We start from the raw sequence: 16,352 nt of genomic DNA on the forward strand, positions 1-16,352 counted from the left end.
TTTATTAACATATTATGATTAATAGACTTCAATAGAATATTTTATTTAACAGTGAAACTAACACTTTATTTGTATGCAGAATGTTGCCTGCATGTCTACATAATGTTATATTATCACAGCTCAGTGTCAGTACATATTAAACAGGTGGTATTGTACTATAAGAGAGTTACACACCTTCACAGGTAAGGGTGTGGTTACACAACTTGCTCATAGTTGGCGTGTGGTGGTGGTGGGGCCCAATGTGATATCTTTTCATGGGGCCTGAAATCCCTGGCAGTGCCCCTGAATTTTAAAATAAAAGTCTTACTTTTTTTTGGTCTGTTTGTATTTTTCATAATTTTCAGTTTTATATTTTGCATGACTGAAAACTGAGAAAGTTTGACCAACAAATGAAGATACTTTAAAGAGAGAGAGAGAAGAAGGAAGGCTTGTTGCAGTCAGCATCCTCGATCGCCTCCAGTAACACATGTCAGAGAACTTCAATTCATCAAGAGAGAGAGAGAGAGAGAGAGAGAGAGAGAGAGAGAGAGAGAGAGAGAGAGAGAGAGAGCGATCAGCATTTTTTGAAGGAAACAACACCCCCCCCCCCCCCCCCCCCCCCCCCCCCACACACACACACACACACACATTCACACACACACACACACACACACACACACACACACACACACACACACACACCACATTAGAAACACGCACAGACAATTTTCTGCCTCCCTCACGCTTCAGCGATCGCAGTCACACTGACTGCTGGCTTGCCTCCCCACACACGCAAACACACACACACACACACACACACGCAAACACACACACACACACACACACACACACACACTGAGTCAGGCTCACACTGAATCTCTCTTACACACACACACACTCTGAGTCACACACACTGCAGCAGAGTGCTCTCTCTCTCTCTCTCTCTCTCTCTCTCTCTCTCTCTCTCTCTCTCTCTCTCTCTCTCTCTCTCTCTCTCTCTCTCTCTCTCTCTCTCTCTCTCTCTCTCTGTCAGCGCTCGTCCCGCCTTCTTGCAAGCAGAAAACACTCGGGTCTCCATCGTACGGGACCGGCTGCTGCTTCCTTTGAAGCTCCATCTTTCTGCTCACTCTCTACTAATCATTCTTTCTCTTTCTTTTCTTTCTCTCTCTCTGCTCATCCTGCTCCTCTCTCTACCTTACGGCTCAGATCAGGGTTGTGTATTGTCGGGGTTTAGGGGGTTTGTGTTGTGAGCTAGGAGGGAACATGCAGCATCCTGGAGGAACATGCGTGGCGCTACCCAACGTGGACGCCTGTCCTCAGCTGTCCTGCGCCGCCCTCACCTTCATGTATTTACAGCAGGTGAGTGAGTCTGTGTGTGTGTTGTGTGCGTGTGTATGTGAATGTGCGTGCGTGCGCGCGTGCGTGCGTGTTTTTTTTTTGGTCTATATGAATTTACATCTTGTATACATGCCGTTATCTGCTGCTGCTGCTGCTGCTGCTGGACATGGGAAGTGGAGTGGAACAGAGTAACTGCGTGCTTGTACTTATGGGGCATCACAACAGAAACACAAAGTGTGTGAAGATTTAGCTTGTGTATATGCGTAGTGCCAGTTAGAGAAACATCAGCCCTCCATGTCCTGCTGTCATGCTGTGTGTGTGTGTGTGTGTGTGTGTGTGTGTGTGTGTGTGTGTGTGTGTGTGTGTGTGTGTGTGTGTGTGTGTGTACTTTGCTGCTGGAGCTTTCACCTCCACTTCTTTGAAGATGAAGCTGGTGGGATTCAGGAGAGGTTCAGTGATGTTGACATGAATCAGGACCAGCAGAAAGTTCACATCCATATTAACATTGTGTGCTGATAGATTTTTTGTGGAGAGACTAAATTGACTACATATTCATAATACATAATCATATTGCTGCCAGGCTCAGAACTTTCACTTTATTTTACAACTGTGTGTGTGTGATAGTGATACTCTAACAAGAATGGTATGTCTGTTAAATAACTGAAATTACTGCCTTTCATATTTATCAAATGTGTGTTTGGTGAAGTTCAGCTCAAAAAAATTCTTTTTTACTTGATTTTTCACATACTACACTGTAAGCAGACACATTTCTAGCGTGCTATTTTGGTGCTCTTAGTGCTATAAAAACACAAGGATTGTATTTATGAGATTTGGGGGAAATATTTTGAATAAAGAACCAATCAATAATTGTGTAGTCCAGTGTACTCCAAAACATAAAAGCATACATTATAAGCACTATGTACAATGTTTTCATTTTCAAATTTGCATATGATTTGTAACTAACTTAAAAACAAATTGGACATTTGCATTTGAAATGTCTTTATCAGGAATAACCCCTTGAGATGTATTTTCTCGTTTTCGAGGGAGTCCTAAACAACAAATACAACACAGTTAGGCATAAACATTTAACAAGTAAACAATACCATCACCAGAACAAACAGTAAACATTAAGAAAAAAACAGAAAGACAAAATACAACAAAAATACAACAAAACAAACAAATACAGACAAGACAACAAAACAAGAAATTCAGAATAGAAAGACTTACAATTACAACATCATAATAAAGATCATTCAGTCTATAGTTTTAATGTAAATGTAAAATGTAAAATCAGCATTTAAATTATCACGATTTCATGTTTATTTTCATAATGCCCCATTTCATAATGATTAGAGGTTTCACAAAAGACACATGGAAGAAACCTGCCATCATAAAAAAAAAAAAACACAACTGAGGAAACAATTCAAATTTTATTCAAAAAATATTTCATTTTAATATTGGCATCCACAGACTTCCATACAGTCCATGATGTTCTTCTTTTCCATCAATAAGAAAACAGCTTCTTTTCTTATTTATTTCCCATTGAAAAGCATCTGGTAGCATTAGAAAGACTGACAGGAGTTTAAAATGATACTGTCATGTGTTGTGGTCAGAACAGAGGAAACATTGTAGGATATTACATTTTAAAATAATTCTGTCTAATTGATTGTTATAATCATATGTGGTCTAGATGAACATTTTGGGGGAGCAGTGTTTGAACCCTTGCAGGCTTCTGCTGCTCCAGGAAACTGGCCTCATGTTCCTCAATCGTTACAGTAGCCACAGATCAATCATCAGCTGTGATGAGTCCCAGTAGATGGCACTACACTGTTACACATCCATCACTGTGTGGTCCATTTGCTATCAGACATTTAGTAGGCACTCTGTCCTATTAAAACACCTGCACAAAATTAGCTTATTTGCATCTGCAGCGCCTGAGCAGAGAGGACATCCAACACAGCAACATACAACACAGTGTATGAAAGAATCATTTAACCTGAGACATTAAATTGTGCCCAAAGGCTAACTGGATATGCTGCAGTGAGACAAAAAACCATGAAATAATATTATGTTCTTTCATGTGAAGTAAATAAAAATGAAAATGAGTGAAAACAATGACAAATAAACAACAACAAAAAACATTTAAAATGTACATCCTGCACTCACACCGTTAAATAGAGAGATGGCTGAGATTTTAATACAAATAAAGATAATAATAGAATATAGTCAAAGATGATTTATCAGATTAAAAGTGAGCAGAAAGCCATATTTTAAAAAATCTAATTAAAATATGTCAAATGGATTATGAGGTCAGGGGTTAGGCAGGCAGGGAAGCCATAGCTGCATTTGAAAGTGCAGACCTCTTAAATATGATGGGGTAAAGAGTTTGAGAGAGAGGGAACAGCAGCTGGAAAGGCCTAGGTTCAGGATGCAGTCCTGGGCATCTGTAACAGCCTGACATCACTGAACCTAAAGCAGTGAGAGGCGGGAATGTTGAATGTAGGGAGAAGCCCTGTAGGTTAGGAGGATTCTATAGTTCCTCTAATTTGGACTTTGCTGTAGCAGTAATGGAGTCTGCATGTGATAAAAGCCTGAGTGAGCATTTCTGCAGCAGGATACGACAGTTAGGGTAGGAGGCCGGTGATGCTGCAGACATGGAAGAAGACTCTGATGGCATGAAATAAGTTATCAATATATACGTTAGATAGATGAAAATAACTAGAAAGCATATGTCAGCATAACATAATTCCATTAATGTACACATTTAAAAAAGGTGATAATATAAAGTATAACAGAATATTTCATTTGAACATATTCTATAGCTTTTTATATTCATCAGTAAAATATACATACAATGCTAACAAAGACAATTATGATATTATTAAGCCGCAATTTTTAATTTTCCTGTCAAAATATGATACATTATGCCATTATTTTGGCATTCTTTTCAATTTTTATTAGTTTTTTGCTTCCTTCGCATCTCATTCTCCTCAGATTTGCATACATACATGCATATACTTTAAATTTAAATGTATACTGTTTTTTGTTATTGATAGTAGACGTATGCTCATACATGTAACAAAAAGATTACTTACTATATGTAATGGTGTACTCATGCATGTATGCAGTCAAACGTGTGTGTGTGTGTGTGTGTGTGTGTGTGTGTGTGTGTGTGTGTGTGTGTGTGTGTGTGTGTGAAAGAGAGAGAGAGGGAGAGAGAGAGATAAAATGCTTTTTCTTTTTTCTTAGGTGGGATGTTTTAGAGATATGTTTTTATATATTATATATTGTATAATGTATAACATGTATTCACATAGTGTAATATGTGACCAGTAATTACATGCATGTCATAAATGAATGAAGAAATAATTAAGAACATTTGCAGACTCACTGATATCAGTAAATTGTTAGCTGATGGAAGAGGCATTGTGGGTAATGTTGTCTCCTGTGTTTGTACAGCAGTGGTCACACACCAGTTTGTGAGTGTGTACTGCAGGTGATTCGTGGATGTCAGTGCTCGGTGAGACTCAGGACAGGTGGAGTCGTCCCTGTCTGATAGAGGTGTTGGTTGAATTCAGTTGTTGGGGAGCAGCAGCTGTTTCTCCTGTGACCCTGTATGACTCACTAACCTCAACCATTACTCTTTGCATTAGTTTGCATTATTCTGTAGCAGCCATGAGTTTCTATTGATTTCTTACTTTGTTGTGAACTGCAGATTTGAACCTTAAAGCTTTAGTTAGCTACTCCATCACAGCCTACATCATATCTTCTTTGATTTTTGTCCTTCTTTGGCAGTGACACTTTGAAGTGGATTATAATACCATGATGCATTACATCCATTAGTATCATCATGGAAAAAATGTCAAACTGGAAATGGATAACAAAACAGAAACACTTGATAAGAAAGGATGTTAATATTGTAGCTGAGAATAGGTAAGACATGTGTTTTTTTGTTGTTGGCATGCTTGGTAGTAAATGGTTTTTATGTTCTTTTGTGTGTGAAGTTATATTTTTATTTATTTTTTAAACGCTAATGTTTTAGAATCCAGATCACAAGTCACACACAGATCATTCCACAGTAAGTTAAACGTCACTAAACAGCTTTGAAAAAGCTAAAGATGCTGTCACATCCCCCACTTTGAAATGTGAACTTTTAACACATCACATACAAGTTGTCCAGCAGAGTAACACATGACTAATGGACAGTGGCTGAGTGACAAGTGTTAGTCACGAAAACCGAAACTACTTAAAGCATTAAGTGGAGTGATGCTGAACTCAGATGGTAAATTGTATATTGAATGTATTTACATAGCACTTTCTAGTCTTCTGACCACTCAAAGCGCTTTGAACGACAAGCCGACATTCACCCATTCACGCACACATCCATACACTGATGGCAGAGGCTGCCCTGAAACCTGCCATCCTGCTCATCGGGAGCTCTAATGTTTGGTGGTAGATGTGACTCAGGAGGTACGGCGGGTCGTCAACTAATCAGAAGATTATTGGTTCAATCCCTGTCTCCTCCAGTCTGTATGTTGTAGCTGAGCAACATACTGAAGCCCAAACTGCTTCTGCATGCACTGTTTCACATGCATATTACATTGACATGTGAAATATAAAATAATCACGTGAAATATATTTCATGTGTGATCCATTTGGACATTTTCACATGAAAATGTCACTTATACTTTACATGTAGTCCTAAATGAGTCTTTTAAATCTATGAAATGAAAAGCTGTAATATCTACGAACAGGCAGTCCAGCTGCAGTGCCATTAAAAGATGTGTGTGTTCAGTATTTAAATTGTAATTCTCTTTCACACACGTGCAAATTCAAAGTCCATGAATAAATGATGGTAATGATAATACAGTAACACAAGCTTCCTCACACATAAACAGTGTGGCCAAATAAATGTTAAAAGCTACAGCAAAAATCACCTTGCTTTGAAGTGAACTTTGTATCTTCATGTGTAGTGTTTGCAGTCAGAATGTATATATTTTCAGTGTGCACAGTGTGTTTTTGTGACCCAGTTTTCCAGCACATCGGTATTGTGGGCCTTCAGCCGGCATTTGGAAGGCAGAAAGAGAGAGAGGAAGAGAGAGAGAGAGAGAGAGAGAGAGACAACGAAAATGCAAGGGAGCGAGTAAGAAAAATTGAAAGTGTGACCGAGCAGAAGCCTGAAGTAGAGGAATATTTTAACAGTGCTCGGGGATGAAAGAGCTAAATCACGAGCAGAGAAAATGACTTCTGCAATCTGACAATTTGTCATTAAGCAACTTTCCTCCATTAGTCTCATTCCTTTATCCAGCTCTTTCATCCCTCGCTACATGCTGGGAGAGCGTGTGTGTGTGTGTGAATGAGAGCTTTTGTTTTCAGATTGCAATTGTTCGAGTATTCCAGATTGTGCTAATGTGTTGGCATGTTATGCCAGATCGTTTGGTGTGTGTGTGTGTGTGTGTGTGTGTGTGTGTGTGTGTGTGTGTGTGTGTGTGTGTGTGTGTGTGTGTGTCTTGCCTACATAGGGAATCTGGGTCTTTGAAGCTATATATAGTCGAGCCATGTAAGACATTTTGAATACATCTGAAGGCCTTTGGGGATTCTGTGTGTGTGTGTGTGTGTGTGTGTGTGTGTGTGTGTGTGTGTGTGTGTGTGTGTGTGTGTGTGTGTGTTATTTTTTTGATGTACATTTTCATTCACCCTTCTATGATATCTCGATTTATTTGAACACACACATTATATGATTTTGTTCTTTCCACAGAGCTCAATAGTCTATCACAAGGACATGTGAAAGGGTGGATTCATTATGCACACACAGTAAATGCAGTCAATCTTTAATTTGTATGTGTATGAATGTTGTTGAGGAAAATCAATTCTAGTGTACACAGCAGAGAAAAGACCAAACACTCAGTGAGAAGACCTTTGAAAAATGAATGATGCTGTTAGTTAGTGTTATTGTTACATATGATTTTTTCCCCAATATTTGCAAAAAAGGATGATAAGAATAATTTTTGTATTGAAGTCATATTCACCACTATGTCAGATCAATTTTATTTATATAGTGTCAAATCACAACAAAAATGATCTCAGTACACTATTCACACAGAGCAGGTCTAAACTGTACTTTCTAATTTAAACAGACCCAACGTTCCCCCATGAGCAAGCATTGGTGACAGCAGCAAGGAAATACTCCGCTTTAACAGGAAGAAACCTCAAGCGGAACAGGGCTCTAGGTGGGCGGCCATCTGCCTCGGCCAGTTGTGTTGAGAAAGAGAAGGGGGAGGAGAAGGGAGAGAGAGAGAGAGAGAGAGAGAGAGAGAGAGAGAGAGAGAGAGAGAGAGAGAAGCACTAGAGCAATAATAACAACAAACTATAATAATAACAATAATAATAATAATAATAATGATCATATGACTAATAATAATAGCAGCAGTGGTGGACATCAAGCTGGACAGTTGTCAGTCTGGAGCATAGACTGTATATAAGAAATGGACGTAACATCAGTGACGTCACCCATTGGTTTGTGGACTGCTGCTCGGAGGCCAATAGTATCGGATCTGAGCAGCGCCATATTGAAAATTTCCGGTGCATGCTGGGAAAAATAAAAACACAGATTCTAATTAAATGGGCATCAGGAGGAGCATGAGGCGTCCTCCTGAACCTGTGAACCAATCAACCTGTCAATCACGACGTAGCCACGCCCTAATGCATACCCTGCTTTATCGTCACATATAAAATCAGGGAGGCCAAAATGTCCCAAATGAACATCATACTGCATTGAAGAAGGCTTTAAACTAGCGATTGAGACCATAAACACATTTTGAAAACATTTACTGAGGTTAGAAATCAAGTGAGAAGTTGGTGAATTCTCCATTGACTTGTATAGAGACGGAAGTCCTTTTGACACCAAAACGGTCGCCCCCTGGTGGCCTTTTGATAGAATGCAGTTTTAAGTTACTTCCGCGTTGGCATCATTTCAGAGGACCGGAGCTCCCCGCCTGGTCTGGAGCTGTTGATGCCAAGATGCCAAGTAACATGTATCAATGCATCAATAGGAAATGAATGTGCAACAGATGGAGAGGACAAGGAGGAGAGAGGAGCTCAGTGCATCATGGGAAGACCCATGGCAGTTTAGGCCTATAGCAGTATGACTAGGATCTGGTCCAAGGCAAACCTGGGCAGTCCTAACTATAAGCTTTATCAAAAAGGAAAGTTTGAAGCCTACTCTTAAACATAGAGAGAGTGTCTGCTGAATCTGGAAGATGGTTCCACAGGATAGGAGCCTGATAACTGAAGGCTCTGCCTCCCATTCTACTTTTAGAGACTGAATTCTGTTTCTATTTTAAAAATGTTTGTTTCATGGTTTCACATTTATATTCACCTGAATCTCCATCAATCAATGTTTCCATGGTTTCCACTGCATTCATCCATCTCTGATTTGGGAATGACTCGATCATGCTGTTGTGGCTCTCGTTTCAGGCCTGACAGTTGACACACTTTTCCTTTTTTTTTTTTTTTTCTCATTTTAAATCAAACCCTCTCTATTTTTATATCACAGACATGACGTAGATGTGATTCATTATTAGTAGAGCCTGACCGATATATCTGTCAACTGTATCATCGACCGATATTCGCAGATATTTCGGCATTGACGTTCATGCTGTACAATATGTGCAGTTTTTTTTTTTTAAACATATATTTGCCGCATTTTATGTATATTTAATCCTTTTTACTGTTCAAGATTAATATATACACATTAAATTCCCAGTGAAGTTTCCTGTTTCAGTACACTGATGTTTATTCTTAAACTGTAAAATATCACAGCTTCCATTACACACGTGTGTGATAACCAAATTGATGTATATAAATATATATATATATATAAATAAATATACATATATATATATATATATATATACACATACAAATAAGACAAATCTCATTTCAGAGGTTATAGGTAGTGTCTTTTTTCTACAATGAGGTTCAGATTTATTTGCTTGATAGACATCCCCATTTACTCCTCAGTCACTAATCTTTTGATTAGGTTTGACCCTCAGCTGACTTTTGATGACCATATAAGACATCTATGCAACATATCTTTCTAATATCTCAGAAACATCTCTAAACTCTGCCCCTCTCTGTCAGATACAGGAAAAACGTGTCCATGACTTTATGTCTTCATGACTGGACTACTGCAGTATGCTCTTCACAGGGATCACTGGCATTCAGAAGCTTCAGTACATTCAGAAGATCCTGAAGTGACAGAATGTATTGTGTATATTCAAAATGTTTCTTCACTAGCAAGGACCACACCCACAACATGATGCGCTTGAACGATTTATTAAGAAAACATTGATGAGCATAGTTCTTCTGTTGCCGACTACGTTTTGGGGAGGTCCGCAGCACCCGGGCAGCTTTCTGTCCTTGGGCCCCTTATGAGTCAGTTTGGCCATGTTTACAATACAGCAGTTTGTGCTTGTCATGCTCATGCTTGAATGGAAACACAATAATTGAGCAGTAGTTTTTGATCTATCCGTCTTTTTTTTTTCAATAGTTAACATGCAGGTTGTATATATTTTAGTCTTCAGTGTTTTTTTTTATTATTTGTATGTTTCAAGTATTCTCTAACTGAAGGGTTTTTGCTGTTGTTGTTGTTGCTGTTGTTGTTCTCCTTTAGCTATTCAGCACAGCATGCCATCTGGTTCAGGAACAAGTGGCGTTTCAACTCGTCTCTTCACTGCAAATGGGCTGCGTATAGTTTTCACATAGCTGTGTGTTGTTGCAGGGGGAACCCTTGTTGAGAAGCAGCTCTTGTTCAAAGAGCAGATTAAAAGTACTATTGTCAGACTTGTAGAGAGGCAGCGCGGAAGTGTGGTAACAGGCAGGAAGTGTCTGTTGCAATTTGCAGCAAAACTAGAAAGGTTCTATACATGTTTTTTGCTTTATGTTTAGGATTTCTCCTCTTAAGCTGAATTCCAATCACTTATGTGTGTTTCTGTTAGTTCTAGTACTTGGTGGAGTGAGGATACAACACAGTGTAGGGACGCAAAAATTCTACCTTATCTTTTTGCTGAAGGAACTGTTTTTTGACTTTTTTGGGGGAGAACATGGAAGGACATTTTAAGTTTTTCTTATCCCAGATTTACTGTATATATATATATTTCCACCTTACCTTGTAAAATGAATTGTGAGTAGATGAGATAGAAATAGAAAGATATCTTTGCCATATGCAGATGAGAACTGTCCCATCTCTGTTTCTAATCTCAGTCAACTAGTAGCTTGTAAGACTGATTTGTCAGTTCTGAGAAACACAATACACTGGATACTAATTATATGTCCTCTCAACTTAATGACCCTTCATTCTTTCAATATATTTCTGCTTATTACAGAAAGGGAAACATGTTTAATGTGACATATAATGTGTGTGTGTGTGTGTGTGTGTGTGTGTGTGTGTGTGTGTGTGTGTGTGTGTGTGTGTGTGTGTGTGTGTGTGTGTGTGTGTGTGTGTGTGTGTGTGTGTGTGTGTGTGTGTGTGTGTGTGTGTGCTCTAAAAGCAGTGCAGACATCAGTAGTTTCTGCCATACTGGAAAATGCTGTCAGTTGGTGGGATCAGTCTGATATTGGACCAGTAGTTGTTTCTGTTCATGGATTGGAATAATGATTAGATTTTCGTACATGCAATCTGAAAGGACATGTTGCCATTTTTTATATAATTTGAGATTTCATCCTCCAAATGCGTGCATGTGTCACCGATAGCATGGGGGGAGTGTGTTTGTGCTGTGTCATTGCACATGCCCATTTCATCTATCTCTCACTCTCTCTTTCTCTTACACACACAAACACACACACAGACACACACACACACACACACACACAGTTCATGGTTCTGTTCATGTAACGACACGCCAGCGCTGCACGGATGAATGGAGTGGAAGATAGAAAGAGTGAGAGAGCAGGGGATGAGAGAGGTTTGATGGTGATGAAAGGAAAGGATGAAGAAAGCGGATTAGAAAAGAGAGAGAATAGAGAAGTAGGCCAAAGGCAACCAACTTCAGTCTTCTCTTTCTTCAAAAATACATTTCCACATGCTGCTTCTAAAGGCAGGTTGGCAGCTGTGGAGACTGGAGTTTCAGCCTCAGTCCCTGGAACATGGAGGGTGTTTGCAGTTCCATCTGTGATTATGATAATCAACATAATACAAACATTACATTTATAGAATGTGTTTACATAACAAATTAAATGCAGAAAAATGCATGTTATTCCTATCTGCAACAATCCAGGAGCATTTCAGACAGGACACAATGCAGTCAGTGCTTCATTAACCAAACAACTGCATATGAATGTTTCCATTTAGATACATTTTTATATGATAATGATTGAGATTGGTTATTGTGCTTTCCATGATAACAGCTTAACTGAAGAATTATAAATGCTGTGTAAATCACTGTATTGAGCTTTTTTCCCATCTTTATTCAAGAGCGTGGTATATAAATTTGAGAGCATGATTTTTTGATTTCATGTGAAGATGTTAGAATATTGTCCCTCAAAACCCTGCACTCTGCTTGTGCTTAGATTTGCTCTGTTTCTGCTCAAACTGTATGCTTGCAATCACATATATATATCTGCTATCTCTGCAAATCTAGTGTCTGACTGGCGTAATAACTGTGTGCTGGGCCCTTTGACCTTCTCGCAGAAGTGATGTAGGCAGCAACAGTGTCTTTAAAACCATCAGGACTAAAGTGTTTCCGTGGTTATAAATAGTGGAGTAAGCTTAGCCATCATATCATTGGCTTCGGAAGGTAAGCAGAACAATTTGGAACATTCTTTCAATGGACAATGCCAAGACTCACTGTGCATTTACAATAATGATAAGGAAAACAATTCAACTAAACTGCTGCTGCGAAGGAGGAGGAGTGACATTCTTAATTTTCTTAAAGGTATACAAGAATTCTCCTAAAAAAATGTATAGAGCAGGGTTATTCAATTAAAATTCACTGAGGTCCAATTTGTGAAAATGTCTTCAAGTGAAGGTCCAGAACATCATAATGTCTGTGTTATTTTCCAGAAGCTTGAAGTAGCATTATAGTTCCATCAGCATCTGTGTCTAGTGGCTAGATTGTAGACTGTCACATAAATACAGTACAATTCATTTATTAGTATTTATACTGAACCTGTGGGATTCAAATAAATAATAAAATAAGAATAAAAAAGAATAAGATACATTTTCTTTTCTTATATCAAATAAAAATGGCGTTTTAAAATAAAGTGCATTACAGAAATGTGCTTCATAAAAAAAAACCTTTTTAATTTTAAATGTAATTTAGCTAGCTGAATTAGCTTTCTGTGCATTCTGCATTAAGAGCCATTTTCTCATTGTCCATTCTCCTTTTCTTCAAGCACACCATGTTAAATACCTACTTCTCTCTGTCTCCTCTTTTCTCGATGTGTATCTCACTGACAGCTGAGTCTCTCCGCATGTCTAAATGCATGGATTTGATTGGCTGATTAGTGTCACATGAGAAGATTGGCTAAGCACAGTGGTCTGTGAGTTTTTGAGGGCTGCTCCACTTTTACCGTAATAGCTGGAGAAGCTGTGCTTGTTAAAATAGAAACACAAAATTGAACAGTCCTCAATATTTTACAGGTCCGGGTCTGAATTGGAGGGTGTCTGGGTCTGGATCCAGACCGGGGTCCGCCTCTTAATCTATATTTTTATCTATACCTCTGGTATAGATAAAAATAATCCCTCTCAACCATCATTTATGACCCACTAGAAATGTGTGCTGGTGTATCTGTCAGCTTATTATTTTGCAGTATTTGGGTGTTAACCTTTGGGCAGTGGGTGTGTAGCCTCCAGACAATAACTGTGCACAGGTGTGAGGTCAGGACTCATAGTGTAGCCACCAGGTTACGTGTCTCTCTTCCCAGCTCCGCTCTGCTCTCTGTCTCTGTGTCATTGGATGAATAAAGAGCTGCAGGTCCGTGTGTCTGCTTGACCAAGGGCGGGGCCGAGTTACACCAATGCAGAGCAGAGCGGGCACAATGGACAGCATGAAGCTCTGCATTCACACCAAATCTGGCAATGCAGCACCTCCTGCAGGGTTGTGTGGAGGTGTGGACGTGTTTATTTGTCCTCAATCATAAAATCATGTTTTATTCATCTGATTAACAGCTTTATTCTCACCAGCACTGCTCTCTCCCTGCATGCATTCACTCTGTAGCTCGCTCGACCACTGCTGCTGTCTCTCGCTTTACTCTCAGCTCTTTGCTCTGGTTGAGTCGGGGAGCAAGGGCCAACTTTGAATACTGACACATTTTGTGTCTCTAATACCTGAATCTTAGTGGTAATGTTGTATTTAAAAATGTACTGAAATGAGCACTGGGCTTTACTGCCCTCTCTGTGATTTGTTCTTATTTCTAGTATCTTTTTAGGAGAATAGTACATGGTAATTAAAAAAAAAAAAAAATGTTTTTTGATTTACCCTTTTTACCGTTACTGCAGTCAAATGTTGTCTTCTTGCTGCATACTGTAATGATTTGGTATTTTGTATACTGTATTTCCTTGAGTAACTCTTACAGCCAGCAGAGTTGGGCTGATAAAGCTGACTGTCAGCACACTGCTGAGGTCTGCCCTCAGCTGGTCCTTGTAGACACATATATGGCTGTCAGATTTGGTTAGGCTTGTTTTTTTTGTGTGTTTTTTTGTTTTTTTAGGAGAAGCAGTTTGGATCAGCAGCAGTCAGACTAGCTTTGACCTGGTGTTGTCACCTGGGATCGGACCAGTGTAGTTTCCAGGTCTGCTGGACAACACGAGATTGTTTTAATTTTTATTTCACTTGGAGTTATCCCACACCACTGTCATAAATGATGTATTGTGTGCGTGCGTGTGTGTGAGTGAGAAAGGGGGGAGAGGGAGTCAGAGATCAAATGGGCATGTGCAGTGAATGAACTGCATTATTTTTGCTTCAATGCCTAAAATCCAGCTACCTGCATTTATAAAATATGATGTTGGTACATCTTCCCATCCCCCACCCTCCTCTTGGGTCTTCTGATATGTGGGTCAGAGTTTTAAAAAGCATATGCACACACACACACACACACACACACACACACACACACACACACACACACACACACACACACACACACACACACACACACACACACAGAGAGGAAGGTTTGGGACCTGGGAGATGTGCAAAATAAAGAAAAATGCCATGTACCTGTGTGTGTGTGTGTGTTTGTGTGTGTGTGTGTGTGTGTGTGTGTGTGTGTGTGTGTGTGTGTGTGTGTGTGTGTGTGTGTGTGTGTGTGTGTGTGTGTGTGTGTGTGTAAACATTATGGGCTTGATTTACTAAGATCCCAAATAGTGGGTACTAAATTGCGTGCACAGTGCAATAGATTGCGTTTCATTTGTGTGCGTTTTGCAGGTGATCTACTAAGAATAACTGTGTAAATGAAAACAGGTGCAACAGGTGCAGACAGCAGTATTTAAATGAGGGTTTTGTGTCTTTATGGAGAGTTTGGAATGAAATGTGATCAGATTCTAGTGGAAGAGGTTAACTAATATATTGAGTTATTACAAAAACAAAGATTACCAGTATTTGTGACGAAGTCAATGCTGTTAATAAAACCAAAAATATTAACACAGGTGGAAAAACTCCTTCCTGTGTGTATTCTGTCATTGTGTCTCCGTCTCCTCCTCTCTACAGTAACAGCTGGTTAATACCTGTCCTTCAAAGGTATTATTTATAGACACAGTTAGTGTCAGAAATAATACCTTCAGGTTTGGTAAATCACAATGTGTGTGATAAATCACATATTAACATTTTCTCCTCCCTGTATTTTACACACTGGGGTTAAAACGTCTCATATTACATTCATTATGGTAAACTACTAATATTACATTCATTATGGTAAACTACTAATATTACATTCATTATGGTAAACTACTAATATTACATTCATTATGGTAAACTACTAATATTACATTCATTATGGTAAACTACTAAATGGACAGCGCGTACTATCTTTTTGCACAGTTAAAGACACAAACCTCAGTGTGCTGTGTTAGTAGATCAGCTTGCACATTTTTTGTGGGTGATGTCAAGTTTGCACACGTTTCTACACACGCAAATCTTTAGTTAATCAGGCCCTATGTGTGCACGCACCATGTTACTTTACTGAGTTTCCTTCCTGTAGTGGCAGTTTGTGGCAAACAGATCAGACTGAATTAAATACTGTGTATTGGAATCATCAATCAAGAAAAACATTTTATTACTTTTTCCTTTTATCAAGTTTACTTTCCAGATTTCTCATTGCATTGTGTGGAATTAAAATGCATAATTTTGCTAATTTGTAGTATTGGACAAGTGTGTTAAACATTGCTTTCATTTCCACTTCATGAACATTCTTTTAGTTAGATACACAGTCACAGCTGCGGGTGTCTGTCCAGGGAGGAGGGAAAGATGAAATGATGCCCACATCAACTTTTAGTTTCTTTTAGCTGCTAATCACTTTTAAAGACTGACGTGTAAATCCATGTAAGCTCCATATAACATGACTTATTTATGGACTAAACAAACATGATACAGCATGTTAATCTCTCTCTCTCTCTCTCTCTCTCTCTCTCTCTCTCTCTCTCTCTCTCTCTCTCTCTCTCTCTCTCTCTCTCTCTCTCTCTCTCTCTCTCTCTCTCTTTCTCTTTCTCTTTCTCTCTTTTCTCTCTTACACAAACACACACACACACACACACACACACACACACACACACACACACACACACACACACACACACACACACACACACACACACACCTGCTCCTGCTCCTGCTGACCTTAATGTCTTTTTTCTTGCTGCAGAAAAAGAAAAAAAAAGGATTGTGCAACACAAACAGAGAGTGCAGATAGAGAGGAGGAGTTGGAGAATAAGACAGGTGGTGTCCTACGTTCATGGAAGAAAACCTGAACATCTCATTAAAATAGATTTCATTTTATTTAAAGTCATTTCCACATTTTATAAGTGAAATTCTATATCT

The 16,352-nt window shown here is 39.0% G+C and overlaps 1 protein-coding gene across 1 annotated transcript in view; it reads left to right on the top strand.

Annotated features, from left to right (window-relative positions):
• Positions 1-1,064: 1,064 nt before the first annotated feature.
• Positions 1,065-16,352, top strand: part of rbfox1 (RNA binding fox-1 homolog 1) — a 165,936-nt gene continuing 150,648 nt past the window's right edge. Inside the window, exon 1 of the mRNA XM_062438004.1 lies at positions 1,065-1,338. Coding sequence (XP_062293988.1) covers positions 1,243-1,338 — 96 coding nt within the window. The 5' untranslated portion in view covers positions 1,065-1,242. The remainder of the gene's footprint in view (positions 1,339-16,352) is intronic.

Source organism: Scomber scombrus, chromosome 18 (genome assembly GCF_963691925.1).
Source record: "Scomber scombrus chromosome 18, fScoSco1.1, whole genome shotgun sequence".
NCBI lineage: Eukaryota > Metazoa > Chordata > Actinopteri > Scombriformes > Scombridae > Scomber > Scomber scombrus.